The sequence below is a fragment of the Pelodiscus sinensis genome, chromosome 22 (genome assembly GCF_052426305.1).
Source record: "Pelodiscus sinensis isolate ZL-2025 chromosome 22, ASM5242630v1, whole genome shotgun sequence".
NCBI lineage: Eukaryota > Metazoa > Chordata > Testudines > Trionychidae > Pelodiscus > Pelodiscus sinensis.
This window is the reverse complement of record NC_143073.1, coordinates 1,859,936-1,874,949: the sequence shown is the minus strand read 5'-3', so window position 1 is coordinate 1,874,949 and position 15,014 is coordinate 1,859,936. Positions and strand designations below refer to the sequence as shown.

The window sequence follows — 15,014 nt, the reverse complement described above, 5'->3', positions numbered from 1 at the left end:
CCCCAGTGGGGATGGTGTTTAGTGGGGAGAGCCCTGTCCGCCCCCTTGCTGGCAATGAATGTGCCTCCGCCTGGCTGGCCTTGGACACGCACTGGTGCCTGGGGAGCCTCCAGGAGGAGACTCATCCCGACAGAAATCTGGATCTAATTCCAGAGCAAGTACAAATCCCTGGTATCTAATGGGGCACTTGAACATACACACTCTGTACTTAGCCTGAATAAACAGGATGACCAGGGTAGCAAGGAAGAGCACTAACAAACCCAGAACAACGACTGAGGCTCATACAGCTAGAGCCCAGTGACCCCACCCCTGGACTCAGTCCCAGGTGCTTGCGTGGGCGCTGCTGTTGCCGCTGGAGTGAGGATTCGGTCCAGGCTAGGCAGCAGCTCGGTCCCAGGCAGCCTCTTCCAACAGGCCCAACTCACTGCCTCGTGCTGGGCCTATCGGAGGCAGCCTGCTAGCCCCCCGTTCCAACAGGCATCCCGGAGCTGCACCCGACAGCCCCTGCACTGGCTCAGTGTCCTTGGCCGCAGCCCGGCTCCCCCTTCGGTTCCACACGCCAAGGCAGAGTCCCAGGCTGCCAGGTCCCTGTCCTCAAGCACATGGAGAGAGCCCCCCTCTCTCCCCCCAGAGTCCTATCTTTTCCCAAGGGCTCATGGGAATTGTAGTCTGGATTGCAGCACACAGGGTCTTTTCAGAATAAAACAGAGGCCCCTTTAGTAAGGGGACTACACACTGAACCAATACCCCTGTATGTAACCCCCCTGGAACCCTCCAAACTCCCCATTTCCTCACAGGAGGCGGGGGAGGGGGGTGACATCAGTGGATTTGGCACCACATCGGGGGGAGGGGCACTGCCCCGGCCCCCCTCCCTCAGGCATGCACCCCGTTTTTCCAGGGCTACGGCGGCACCGGGAAACTCCTTTCCTGGCAGAGAACTGAGCGATGAGCGGCCAGGGGCACGGCCAATCAGGAACCGTTAGATCCACCCGGCTCGAGCGCTAACATGCTCTGACTTCTCGTGGTAAGTCACCAAAGGGACCTGGCCAGGGTTAACGTTGTCACGTGTTTTCCTCCTTTGCGAGTAACTCTGGGGAGAGACAGGCCCTGTCCAGACTCCTGGGCGCTCTCTCTGCTCCGGCAGGGGAGCAGGGTCTAGGGGTTACAGCTGGGGGCAGATACTCAGACCATACGAACGGCCAAATTGGGTCAGAGCAAAGGTCCAACCAGTCCAGTGTCCTGTCTGCCCACAGTGGCCAATGCCCAGTGTCATAGTTTGGGCCTTCACACCATCCCCTGGCAAAGAGTTCCACAGGTTAACGGTGAGGTTATTTTTTAATTTTAAATCTGCTGCCTATACATTGCATTGGGTGACCTACTGTAAGGTGAAGGAGTAAACAGCCTGTCATTCAATTCCCCCCACTAATCATGATTACGTAGCTCTCCACCATACCCCCCGTAACAGTCTCAGAGCGGGCTAGTCAGTAAGGTTACAAAGCCACACGCAGCCCTGTCGCCCCTTCCAGCCTGACGAATGTATCTCGCTAGTAGCATGCGCTTTCAGGGCAAAGCCACGTCCTCAGCTGAGCAGGGAGATCCCCCTGTGGCCCCGGGTCCTCGCCGACACTCCCAGGCGCTCTGATCGCCCCCGATCCAAACCCCCGTCCCGGGCGTGGCCCTGAGGACCCTCGCCCAATGCCAAGCGAGCGGGTGAGCGGCGGCGGGAGACGGGTTTGTCTAGTGCCAATAGGACGGTTTCTGTCTCGTTCCTCCTGCTTCCCAAAAGCCTCTTCACGCTTCCGACGGCCGCGGCACACGGGTTCCCAGGAGCTGGCCTCCAGGACGCCGAGGCCTAGCTCCCTTGCGGAGCGGTCCACCCAATTTAGACCCCTTGTCCCGCTCCCCCCCCCAGGCTTTATGTAAATTGGCTCATGAATATGCATAGGGAGAACTCGAAGGCGCTCTAGGCATGTGCACCCTGGGCGCCCGTTTCAAAGCCGGGCGCAGGTTCGGTGCCTCGCGCACCACTCGGGCGGGTGGAGCTGGGCGCTCGCCGCGGGCGCGGTTCGGAACGGGCGACGTGCCGACGGGAGACCCGGGGCCGTGGGGGCCGGTGCTCAGGGGAAGGGCTGGTTCTTCCCGGGAGCCCAGACGGGGGCTGGGCCTGCGCCCCCCGGCACCCAGTGCGGGGACCCGGCTGGATCCGGCGCTTTTCCGCTCCGGGGGGGGGGGGGGGTTTGAGCCGGGCACAAGGAAGCCCCGGCTTGGGCAAAGGGCAACAAAGGTGGGAAACTAAACAACGGAGGGGGGGGGCCAGGAGACCCCCCCGGCCCGCGATGCCGGCTGGGAACCTCTCCGACTGACGGGGGAGTGGAGGCCGCCTGGCTCCTGACAGGGATGTTTACAACAATCGGCGGGCGGAGTCTCTCGGGCGTGGGGACGAGCTGGCGCCTGTTGTTTACTTTGGCTCGGTAACTCCCTTCCCTGCCGTCACCTGCAGCCACCTCGTCCCCGTTCTCTGCTCTCGCTCGGCAGGAGCATCCGCCACCCGTCAATTACCTGGGCCACACGCCTGCTCAGGCCCGGCTCCCTGGGGCCCGTGCGGGGCCGTGCCGGGCGGGTCGGGCTCGGGCAGGCGCTCTCAGCAGATGCCAAGTTTGACTTTCAGGGTCCAGACTTTGGGGGGACCCGAGCTCCCCGGCCTGTGGAGATCGCCCCCTGCTGCCCAGCCCTGCGTCCTGCCCCAGGAACAAGGGCGGCTCCAGCCCCCTCCCGCTCCCCACTGCCCCACCTCTCGGGCCGGGTTTGCGGAGCCCCTGCAGCTGGGGGTACGTCTACACTACAGCGCTAGTTCGAACTAACTTAGTTCGAATTAGTTAATTCGAACTAAGCTAGTTCGAACTAACGCATCTAGAACTAAAAACTAGTTCGAACTAGCGTTTTGCTAGTTCGAACTAGTAAGTCCACATTGAGTGGACTCTGAACAGGGCTTAATGATGGCCGGAAGCAGTGCCGGCAGGGCATAAAAGGAGGACTTAGAGCATGGAGATACTGTCTCAGGCTAGCCGAGGGCTGCGCTTAAAGGGTCCCGACCCCCACCCCGGACAGACAGTTCTCAGGGGTGCCCCACTTGCAAAGAAGTTCTGGCTTGGAGTGCCCTGAGTGCCCACACTGGGCACATCACACCACTCGGCCATCAGCCCGGCTGCACTTGCCGCAGGCTGCCATCTGGGGAGAGGGAGTAATTGGGGGGCTGCAGGAGAGCTTCCACCCCCAGAAGCCCGCAGAGCCAGCCCAGTCCTCCCCATCGGGGGCTCGTACCCCATTCCTCCCTCACCTCCTTCCACTTGCCCTTCCCTAGCCCCCCTTCTTCTTGATGTACAAAATAAAGATAACGTTTCTTCCAACATTGACTCTGTCTTTATTGAAAAAAACTGGGGGAGACTGGGAAAAGGAGGTGGGAGAGGGGAAGAGAAAGGCTGGGAGAGGGGAGGGCAACTAACATGATCAGGGGTTGGGAACAGGTCCCAGATGAAGAGAGGCTACAGAGACTGGGACTGTTCAGCTTAGAAAAGAGGAGACGGAGGGGGGACAGGATAGAGGTCTATAAAAGCAGGGGTTGGGTGGAGAGGGTGCATTCAGAAAAGTTCTTCCTGAGTTCCCATAAAGAAGGACTAGAGGACACCAAAGGAAAGGAATGGGTAGCAGGCTTGAAACTAGTAAGAGAAAGTTGTTGTTGACAAAGCAAATAGTTAACCTGTGGAACTCCTTGCTGCAGGAGGCTGTGAAGGCTAGAACTAGAACAGAGTTTAAAGGGAAGTGAGATCAAGTCATGGAGGTTGGGTCCATGGAGTCCTATTAGCCAGAGGGTAGGAGTGGTGTCCCTGCCCAAAGTTTGTGGAAGGCTGGAGAGGGATGGCACGAGACAAATGGCTTGGTCATTGTCTTCGGTCCATCCCCTCCAGGGTCCCTAGGGTTGGCCGCTGTGGGCAGACAGGCTACTGGGCTAGATGGACCTTTGGTCTGACCCAGTATGGCCATTGTAAGCTCAGGGCTCAGTGTCGGGGGTCTCAGTGGACCCCCTTGATTTTCATTCACACCTGGTCCTGGGTGGCCAGGCTGGCAGCTCTCCTGCCCTAGACGGCCACTTTCCTGTGCCTAGTGCGGAGATCGTGGACGAGGTCCACGATGTCCGCACTAGCCCAGGAAGGTGCCCGCCTCTTGCGGTCCAGGGCAAGCTCCCGGGAGCCGCCAGCCTGGTCCCGGCAAGAGGGGGTGGGCTGGGGGGCATCGGGTGGGTGGCTCTGTGCCGTGCCAGGTGCAGGGTCTGCTAGCTGGGTGCTGGCAGGCTTGCACCTGGCACGGGCACCGTAGCCAGCCCGTGCCCCTTTAAGGGGTCCGGGGCCGGGAGGGGGGCATAGAGTTTCCCTGGTGTTGGCCAGAGTGGCCACCAGGGAAACCTGGGGAGGGCTAGCCTCCCACTAGTTCGAACTAAAGGGCTACACAGCCCTTAGTTCGAACTAGCTAGTTCGAACTAGGCGTTAGTCCTCGTAAAATGAGGTTTACCTAGTTCGAACTAAGCGCTCCGCTAGTTCGATTCAAATTCGAACTAGCGGAGCGCTAGTGTAGCGCATAGGAAAGTTAGTTCGAACTAACGTCCGTTAGTTCGAACTAACTTTCTAGTGTAGACATACCCTGGGTCTGGGGCCCCGCAGCCCAGCCCAGCCCTCCGGCCCACGCGGCAGCCATTGAGGGGGCTGGCCAGCAGCAGCCTGGAGGAGTGAGCGGCCTGGCCACACTGGGCGGGCAGAGGGGGCCAGCTGCCCCCGGCCATGGGGGACGGGCACGGGGGGGGGCTCTGCAAAGACAGGGGCCATGGCGTCCCCCCCATTCCCTGCGGCTGGGAACAGCTCCCCTCCCTCCCCTGCCCAAAGGGCTGCTGCTGGCACCTTCTGCCGGGGGGCTCCCCGGCGGGCGTCGCGAGGCCGAGGGCCGAGAGGGACACGCCCAGCGATGGACCCTGCGGGGCTTTGGCCAGGGCCAGGCCGGCGACCTCGTGGCTGGGGCCTCGCTCCCAGCAAGCGCATGGAGCTGGTTCCAGGAAGCGCATGGAGCAGGCTGGGGTCCTTCCCGGACGCTCAGGCCCGGGGCTGGCTCGGGGGCGGGGTACAGGTGCACAGCGATTGCCCCAACGCAGCGTCCGTCCGGGCACAGGGCCACGGGCCGGCCCCAGGAAGTGACAGGCACTCGGAGCATGCAGCGAGGGCAGCACATTGTGATCTGAACACGGCCAAGCCCATGAGCCAGCTACTGACGGTGACTCAGTTTCCCTCCTCTTGAGATCCTGATAAAGGCACCACCCATTTAATAAGCCTCCAGCTGATCCCAAGGGTGGAGACCAGGGCGGGGGACCTTTTCTGGGCCGGGGGCCCCTGACCCACAGAGAAATCTGTCCTCTCCTTGGCCCCCGCAAGCCGAGCAAGGCTGGCAAGGGAGGGGCTGCCCCCCGGCCCGGCTGTTTCCCTGCTCCTCTGCCCTCCCCCCGAACATCGCCCAGCCCCCCCCTTCCCCCCCCCCACGCTTCCTGGTAAAACGTCTCTTGTCTGACAGGCACCTTCTTTTTTGCCTTCGCGAGTGACCAGGCCGGGGGAGAGGGGGGGGGGGCAAAGGGGCGGTTGCCCCAGGGCCTGGAGATTTAAAGGGCCCAGAGCTCCCGGCAGGGGGTCACCCGGGTACCTCAAGAACAGAGGGCAGTGGGCTGTAGTGCACTGGGCCCAGAGAAGGGAGACGTGGGGCGGGGGGTTAGGTGTCAGGGCTGCGGGGGGAGGGATACAAGACAGGGGGTGCAGGGATGAGTGGGGGGGCAAGGGAGCCATTGGGGGGGGGGAGCTGCAGCCGCACAGGCCGGGTCCCTGCTGCTCTTTGTCCTCTGGCTCTCGGGGAGCCGGGGACGTTCCCAGCCGGCTGCTTCCTCCTCCCTGCCCCCCCTGGCTGTTGGGCACGAGGGGGCCGAGCTGACACTGTCCTGCTCCCGCGAGCCTGGGCAAGAGGAAGACGACCTGCTGCATGGAGCTCCCCCCAGAGTACGGGGGGGCCTGGAGAGGGGTTTGCATTTCCCTGGTGCTCCGCAAGGCGGCCGGCAGGAGAGCCCCGGAGCCCAGCCGGGCTGGGAGCAGCTGCACCGAGCGCCCCGCAACCGGATTCCGGACTCCTCTGGCCGCGCCTCGCGCCCGGTGCCCCGGAACAGCGGAGCCGAAGGGCCCAACAGGCCCCTTGGCTCCCGGCCAGGACCGCAGCCTCTGGGCCCTTGAAACCGCTGGCAGAGCCGCCCCCGCCCCTCCCCTTCCAGGGCTGGAGCCAAGCCCCCCATTGGCGAGGGCCCTGCCCCCCACAGCCTCAGGGGAGGTTTTTCAGTGACACCCCCGGCACCCCACAAGCGTTTGCAGTGACCCCGCTGAGCCGTGGGGCCCGGCTCCGAGCTCCCATCATGCTCGGGGTGAACCGGAGCACAAGGCCCCAGGCGCAGGACGGCGGTGACCCCGGCCCCGCGGTGCCCCGCGCCAGCTGGTGCCGCCAGGCGAATGGCCCAGCCCCCTGCTCTGCACAGACTTGTTCTATGGAGAGCTGGACGGGGCCTGGGAGTCGAGTCCAGCCCCCCCGCACGGCAGGGCCAAGCACCATCCCTGACGGGTTTGCCCAGGTCCCTCACTGGCCCCTCCAGGGCTGAACACGCACCCTTGGGATCAGCAGGCCAAGGCTCAAACCACCGAGCGACCCCTCCCCAGAGGCCTCTCCTGCGCGTGCCGGGCGCGGGGCCTTGCACAAGGCTCCGGGATCTGACGGGGGCGGGAAACAAGAACCGGGCAGGCAGGGGCGTTCTCCCGCCCGCGCAGGGCTCAGCGCCAGGCGCCTATAAAAGCGCCCGCGCCCTGGGCTGTATTCACCCCCGCGGCTCGTCTCCGGCAGCTCCCAGCGACACAGGTGAGTCTGTGGCCACGTTGGTGGGAGCCACGGCCGGGCCGTCCGGAGCCCACTGCCCGGCAGGGCACGGTGTGGACAGGAGCTGTGGCTGGGAGCCTGGGGGAGCTCACGAAGCAGCAACGCCCTGGCAGCGAGGCAGAAACGCTGCTCGAGCGCAGGGCGGTCTCCGGGGCCGCGGACAGGCTGATCACGCTGCCTTGGGCTGGAGGGGCAGAGGCTCCGCTCCTGGGAAAGGGAACCAGGGAACGGCCAGAGCTGGGTGACAGCCCAGCAGCGACAGCCCAGTGCGGATAATGCACCCCCATGTGCCCTGAATATTCCCCTTGAGTGAGCAGACCCCTCCGTGGCTCAGGGCCCCGTCTGTCGAATGGGACCAATACTCAAGAACCCGCCCTCTGCCTCCCCCCCCAGAGCCGGGCCCGTCCCTAGATCTGTGCCCCGCACACAGGGCATCCTCAGCGGGCCCTTGGGACTCCAGCCCGGGGGCCGTGCTAGGGACATTCCGCCGGCTGGGTGAGCGCCGGCCAGGCTGCCGGAGGCAGGAGGCTGCGGTCATTCACCGGCTCGGTGTCTGGACCCGTCCTTAGCCAGCGTGTGACGGGCCGGGCTGGGTCTGGGCACCGCTCAGGGTGAATTGCTCACGCTCAGGGCTCCTTACAGCCCCCGACCAGCGACCTTCCCAAACAGGTCAGATACCAGTCACGCCACGCAAAACCCCTCGGAAACCCCAGCTCTCCCTGTGCCCCAGTCTGCCCCGGGCCTGCACGCCAGTGAGGGGTTCTGGAACCCGATCTCGCCTGCCCGCACGGGTCCCCTGGTCCCAAAGAACCAGTCACAGATCCCGGTCAATGTACAAGAGCGCGCTGGGCCAAGCCTTTAGCATCGAACATCTAAAGGTTTATTAATAAAAGAAGGAAAAGGAGGTGAGTGAGGTGGAGGAGAATACGGTACATGCACCAATCCCCCAGTTCTCCCTGCAGGCTCTCAGCAGAGCTGGTACAAACGGCCGGCTTAGGAGTCTCTGGTGCACGTCCCATGTCAGGAGGGGTCGGCGATCCCCCGGCTCTGTCCCTCGCAGACAGCCTTTTATGGACCTAACCTCCAGTACATTATCTAGCTTCTCTTCAAACTCTGTTTTAACTCAATTAGCCAGGGGATAAAATGGTGTCCCTGGCCTCTGTCTGTCAGGGTATGTCTACACTACAAAGTTAGTTCGAACTAACGGACGTTAGTTCGAACTAACTTTAATAGGCGCTACACTAGCGCTCCGCTAGTTCGAATTTGAATCGAACTAGCGGAGCGCTTAGTTCGAACTAGGAAAACCTCATTTTACGAGGACTAACGCCTAGTTCGAACTAGCTAGTTCGAACTAAGGGCTGTGTAGCCCTTTAGTTCGAACTAGTGGGAGGCTAGCCCTCCCCAGGTTTCCCTGGTGGCCACTCTGGCCAACACCAGGGAAACTCTATGCCCCCCTCCCGGCCCCGGACCCCTTAAAGGGGCACGGGCTGGCTACGGTGCCCGTGCCAGGTGCAAGCCTGCCAGCACCCAGCTAGCAGACCCTGCACCTGGCACGGCACAGAGCCACCCACCCGATGCCCCCCAGCCCACCCCCTCTTGCCGGGACCAGGCTGGCGGCTCCCGGGAGCTTGCCCTGGACCGCAAGAGGCGGGCACCTTCCTGGGCTAGTGCGGACATCGTGGACCTCGTCCACGATCTCCTCACTAGGCACAGGAAAGTGGCCGTCTAGGGCAGGAGAGCTGCCAGCCTGGCCACCCAGGACCAGGTGTGCATGAAAATCAAGGGGGTCCACTGAGACCCCCGACCCTGAGCCCTGAGCTTACAATGGCCGTACTGGGTCAGACCAAAGGTCCATCTAGCCCAGTAGCCTGTCTGCCAACAGCGGCCAACCCTAGGGACCCTGGAGGGGATGGACCGAAGACAATGACCAAGCCATTTGTCTCGTGCCATCCCTCTCCAGCCTTCCACAAACTTTGGGCAGGGACACCACTCCTACCCTCTGGCTAATAGGACTCCATGGACCCAACTTCCATCACTTTATCTCACTTCCCTTTAAACTCTGTTCTAGTTGTAGCCTTCACAGCCTCCTGCAGCAAGGAGTTCCACAGGTTAACTATTTGCTTTGTCAACAACAACAACAACTTTCTCTTACTAGTTTCAAGCCTGCTACCCATTCCTTTCCTTTGGTGTCCTCTAGTCCTTCTTTATGGGAACTAATGAAGAGCTTTTCTGTATGCACCCTCTCCACCCAACTCCTGCTTTTAGAGCCCTCTATCCTGTCCCCCCTCCGTCTCCTCTTTTCTAAGCTGAGAAGTCCCAGTCTCTGTAGCCTCTCTTCATATGGGACCTGTTCCCAACCCCTGATCATGTTAGTTGCCCTCCCCTCTCCCAGCCTTTCTCTTCCCCTCTCCCACCTCCTTTTCCCAGTCTCCCCCAGTTTTTTTTCAATAAAGACAGAGTCAATGTTGGAAGAAACGTTATCTTTATTTTGTACATCAATAAGAAGGGGGGCTAAGGAAGGGTAAGTGGAAGGAGGTGAGGGAGGAATGGGGTACGAGCCCCCGATGGGGAGGACTGGGCTGGCTCTGCGGGCTTCTGGGGGTGGAAGCTCTCCTGCAGCCCCCCAATTACTCCCTCTCCGCAGATGGCAGCCTGCGGCAAGTGCAGCCGGGCTGATGGCCGAGTGGTGTGATGTGCCCAGTGTGGGCACTCAGGGCACTCCAAGCCAGAACTTCTTTGCAAGCGGGGCACCCCTTAGAACTGTGTGTCCGGGGTGGGGGTCGGGACCCTTTAAGCGCAGCCCTCGGCTAGCCTGAGACAGCATCTCCATGCTCTAAGTCCTCCTTTTATGCCCTGCCGGCACTGCTTCCGGCCATCCTTAAGCCCTGTTCAGAGTCCACTCAATGTGGACTTACTAGTTCGAACTAGCAAAACGCTAGTTCGAACTAGTTTTTAGTTCTAGATGCGTTAGTTCGAACTAGCTTAGTTCGAATTAACTAATTCGAACTAAGTTAGTTCGAACTAGCGCTGTAGTGTAGACGTACCCTCAGAGGCTGGAGAGGGATGGCAGGAGACAAATCGCTTGATCATTGTCTTCGGTCCACCCTCTCTGGGGCACCTGGTGCTGGCCACTGTCGGCAGACAGGATACTGGGCTAGATGGACCTTGGGTCTGACCCAGTCCGGCCGTTCTTGTGTTCTCATGTTCTCGCAAGGCCGCCTGTGGGATCAGGAGCAGCCCTGCAGACCAGATGGTCTCGCCTCATGGCATTTTATATCCCTCCTGGCGGTCCCTACTTAGCACAGCCGCTGACTGGACGTTCCTGGCCCAGTGCTCTGTCTCAGCATAAGCACAGCGCCCGTAGCCAGACCTCCACACACAGACATCACTCCGGAACAGGAGTAGCCCACACAGAACCAGTAGGACATCAGCTTTCGTTTGACACCCCACATGGCCCCCTCGTACAGACTCTGGGGCCGCCCCCCGGGGGCACAGAGGTGACCTGGCTTCTCCCTTATAACCCAGTGAGCCGACGCAGCGCCCCTGTCTCCGGCTCCCAGACACCCAGCGCCATGGCGAGCGACCTGGAAAATGCCATGAGCACCATTGTCGAGACGTTCCACAGCTACGCCTCTGAGGGCGACTGCCTGGCCAAGGACGAGTTTCAGCAGCTGATGCAGGAGAACTGCAGCTCGTTTGTGAGCGCCACGTGTCCGGTGAGCCGAGCTGCCGGGGTGTGAGGGACGGGTGGGGGGCGCCCTGTCCACCCCCAGGGTCTGGCCTCTCCTCTCCCTTCACTCGCCCTGTCGGGGGCATTTCCCCCGTGGGCCTGGCTGTTGCACGCCGGATGCCGGGCGCCCACCTTGAGTGCAGCCGCGGGGCTAGCCTGGGGAGCCCACGAGGCCGCGCGGTGACCCTGAACGGGCGCCAGGGCGCAGGGCGATGCTCCCTGAACCCAACGCTCGCCGCGCGGCGCCAAATCAAAAACCCTGTCAGTGAAACGCCGCCCGGGCCCTGTAGCACTGCCCTTGGTGCTGCCTGGTGCAAGCAAACGCCGCCACATGAGGCAGGCCCAGCTCGCAGGGCCCAGCCCAGCTCACCGAGCCTCCCACCTCCTGGGGATCTCCGGGGCCACATGGAGGGGTCTCAAATCACTCTCAGCTTCACATTCAGGCTGCTGGCGCGGGGAGTCAGGGACTCCTGGGAAAGGCTCTGGGAGCCGGGCGTCTGGGAGCCGGGCGTCAGGGAGCCGAGCGTCAGGGAGCCGGGCGTCTGGGAGCTGGGCGTCAGGGAGCCGGGCGTCTGGGAGCTGGGCGTCAGGGAGCCAGCTGTCAGGGAGCCGGGCGTCTGGGAGCTGGGCGTCAGGGAGCCGGGCGTCTGGGAGCCAGCTGTCAGGGAGCCGGGCGTCTGGGAGCTGGGCGTCAGGGAGCCGTGCGTCTGGGAGCCGGGCATCTGGGAGCCAGCCGTCGGGGAGCCGGGCGTCAGGGAGCCGGGCGTCTGGGAGCCGGGCGTCTGGGAGCCGGCCGTCGGGGAGCTGGGCGTCTGGGAGCCGGCCGTCTGGGAGCCAGGCGTCGGGGAGCCAGCCATCAGGGAGCCGGGCGTCTGGGAGCCGGGGGTCGGGGAGCCGGGCGTCTGGGAGCCGGGCGTCTGGGAGCCGGGCGTCAGGGAGCCAGCCGTCAGGGAGCCGGCCGTCAGGGAGCCGGGGGTCGGAGAGCCGGCCGTTGGGGAGCCGGGCGTCAGGGAGCCGGGCGTCTGGGAGCTGGCCGTCGGGGAGCTGGGCGTTTGGGAGCCGGGCGTCTGGGAGCCGGGGGTCGGGGAGCCGGGCGTCTGGGAGCCGGGCGTCTGGGAGCCGGGCGTCTGGGAGCCGGGCGTCAGGGAGCCGGCCGTCAGGGAGCCGGCCGTCAGGGAGCCGGCCGTCAGGGAGCCGGGGGTCGGAGAGCCGGCCGTTGGGGAGCCGGGCGTCAGGGAGCCGGGCGTCTGGGAGCCGGGCGTCTGGGAGCCGGCCGTCGGGGAGCTGGGCGTTTGGGAGCCGGGCGTCGGGGAGCCAGCCATCGGGGAGCCGGGCGTCTGGGAGCCGGGGGTCGGGGAGCCGGGCGTCTGGGAGCCGGGCGTCTGGGAGCCGGGCGTCTGGGAGCCAGCCGTCAGGGAGCTGGGCGTCTGGGAGCCGGGGGTCGGGGAGCCGGGGGTCGGGGAGCTGGCCGTTAGGGAGCTGGGTGTCCAGCTGCCCCTGAGCTGGGAATCTTTCCCCGGCGTGGGCGGGGCAGGCGGGGTTTTGCCGTTAGACGTGCAAGGAGGGTGCGTTGGCTCCGTCAGGGTGGGCGAGCCTTGAGCACCATGTGACCAAGGGATTCTTCCTTCTCCTGCGCCCGGGCAGCCCGACACGTCCGACGAGGAATACATCCACAAGCTCTTCACGGGGCTTGACGGAGACGAGAACGGCTGCATCGCCTTCCACGAGTTCGCTATCATCATGGCCAACGTGATGGCCCTCACGCACACTGAGACGCACCCGCCTGATGACACAGAGTAGAGCAGCCCGGCACGGGCGCCGTAGGCCCCAGAGCCTCTGCCAGGCTCCGACATCCCGGCCGTGACAAAGTCACCCCCCCACGCCGCACTGAGGGTTGGCCATGAGCCCGTGTCCCAGAGAGACGCTGCCGGCTCGGGCAGAGACCATCAATAAAACCTGCCTCCCTCCAGTGCCCCGTGTCCCGTCGCTGTGTCCGCGAGCCGCCGGGCGGGGGGCCTGTTGAGCTGGGTGCGGGGGGGGCAATGGGGCGGGAGGGGCGCGTGGCCAGCGGGTAAGACACAAGGGGTGAGGGACTCGGGTTCTAGCCCAGCACAGGCCTGGGTGCCCGGATTCTCCTCCCACGTTGTCCCCGCGGCGGGACAGCCCTGGCGTGGCCCCTTCCTCTTTGCATGGGTGGCCATGGGTGTGAACCCGGGGCCAAGAGCCCCAGAGGGGCCAAAGGGCCCGGCACTGAGGGGAGCGCGCTGGGTGGCCGTCGCGGTGCCCCGGCCCAGGGGGAGGTGCGAGGCCGGGGTTCAGAGTGGAGCATCACCCCCTTCAACAGCCCTGGTCCCAAGGGACACCCACCACTGGGCCCCTCCCCCTCCCGCCGCCCTGGGCCTTCTCACCCGGGAGCAGCAAGCCCCACACCCGGGTTAGCGCCCAGCGGCTCCAGGGGCTCTGCCCTTCCCCGCGTCCCCCTCCTCCCGGTCGGCCCCTGAGCAACGGCTGCAGGCCCCCCCTCGCCCCGTTCTGCTGAAAGGGGCTCGCCAGGCCTCGCGCGCCGGGACAGGGCCACCCGCCAGTCCCGCCCCGCCGCCTCCCCTGGGCTCCAGCCGGCAACACGAGCTGCGGCCGGCAGAGCCCATCCGTGGGGGGGGGAGGGGGGGCCTGGCGGCTAAGCAGGAAGCTGGGGATGTGGAATATCTCGCCCGCAGAGTTGTTCTAAGAAGCTTCTTTCACTGACTAGAAAGCCTCCCAGGATGGACCCAGCCTCTTTCCCGCTCCCCCGTTCAGTCTTAGCTGATTCCAGGCGTCATCCTGGGTGGGGTAGCCCAAGAGACCGCGGAGCAGGAGTCCCTCACTCCCCACCCTGAAACAGGTTTTGCACAGGGCGGGAATCCTTTGTGTTCAGTCTAAACTTCGCTCTCACATTGAGTGGAAAAGTACAGCGTCCAAGATGGGTCCCAGCATCGGGGGGCATGGCCATGTGTCTTGGGAGGAGCCACCATGACTCCTCCTCTCAGGCTGACAGGAAATCCAAGTCTATTCCCAACTCATTGTGTTGATTACTGGGCCATTAAGTTCCCTGTGCGGCCCTCACTTAGCAAGGCTGCATTAGTGACCCAGGTTTGGAGGCTGTATTTCTAACCACAAACATGGGAACGGTGTCCCACGAAGAAAGTCGCACAAAGCGTACTCCAGGCACGTCGCATTCATAAGCGTATGGGCTCAAAGCCTACGGGACCCCTGTTACAGACTGGAGTCAGGCCTTTCTGCAGCGTCCGTGGGCACAAACCCACACCCGCCCTGCCCCACACAGCACCCAAGAGCAGTGGAGGACAAGTTTCCTTGCAGGCATTTATCGCCCACCGGGGGTGAGACGCGACTGGAGTCGGCTCTGAACACACCAATTGCTGGTGCGACCACCATTCTACACGTGCACCGAATCTCGTGCAAAGCGGGACATGTGCGGTGTCTGCGACTCGCTGATTCTGTTTGGGCGGCATTTCTGTACATGGAGTTGTGCGTGGTGGCTCTGTCCCGGCACGGCACGTGTTTGCTTCTGGGAGGCAGCGGCAGGCCCGGGCAGTCTCCTGCGGCAGGGCGGCAGTCCAGTGGCCCGCAGCGCTTCCCTGACAGTGCCCCTCCGGGGGAGCGCTCACAGCTGGGGAGCTTGGCGGTGAGCCTGCAGACCCGCGTGTGAGCCAGGCGTGGACCGGGGCTTGCTCGTGGGGCAAAGGCCGTGCTGGGAGGCACGTTCGCACAGCCAGAGCAACGGGGTTCCCTCCACACGAGGGGCCCGGGGCCGTCTCCTCCGGCTCAGCACTTCGGAGGCAGCTTGCTAGGAACTGAGCCCGCAGGGACAGAGGACCCCTCCTCACGGGCTGCAGCCCAGCAACAGGCGCTTGTTCCATCTCTGCTGCGAGCGGCGCCAAGACCCTTGTGACCGGTGGATGCAACGTGCTTCTTTCATCAGCAGCCTGACTCTCAGCTCTCCGCCCGCCCGTCCTTAGCGACTACACCGATCCGTGTGGGCACGAAAGGGCTGCCCAGGGAGTGCCTTCGGCTAGGAGCCAGCGTATCCATTGACCCGGGGATGCGGCTGGTCCTTTGGGACGCGGAGAGCCTGTTTGGAGTTGGTGAGATTGGTTTCATAACCTCTCCCCTGTGTAAAGGGGTCGGGGGGGGGCACAGGGAGCACTGGGGTGTCTGAGGGGAGGTGGGGGATGGGTTATAACCTCTCCCCTGTGTGAGGGGGGTTGGGGGGCACAGGGAGCACTGG

The 15,014-nt window shown here is 63.7% G+C and overlaps 2 protein-coding genes across 3 annotated transcripts; both read left to right on the top strand.

Moving 5' to 3' along the window:
- The first annotated feature begins 911 nt into the window (after positions 1–911).
- LOC142819607 (protein S100-A1-like) lies at positions 912–12,698 on the top strand. Of its 2 annotated transcripts, none has more exons than XM_075907827.2 (3): positions 912–1,024; positions 10,525–10,715; positions 12,374–12,698. In XM_075907827.2, exons 2-3 carry the CDS (start codon positions 10,572–10,574, stop codon positions 12,527–12,529), a joined length of 300 nt encoding a protein of 99 aa, XP_075763942.1. In that variant the 5' UTR covers positions 912–1,024; positions 10,525–10,571; the 3' UTR covers positions 12,530–12,698. The 2 variants fall into 2 exon arrangements, with proteins under 2 accessions (XP_075763942.1, XP_075763940.2); XM_075907825.2 differs by lacking the exon at positions 912–1,024 and adding an exon at positions 6,826–6,981.
- On the top strand, positions 10,732–12,230 carry LOC142819605 (uncharacterized). The gene has a single exon (XM_075907822.2). The coding sequence runs from the start codon at positions 11,061–11,063 to the stop codon at positions 12,228–12,230; it is 1,170 nt and encodes a 389-aa protein (XP_075763937.2). The 5' UTR covers positions 10,732–11,060.
- Positions 12,699–15,014: the final 2,316 nt, after the last annotated feature.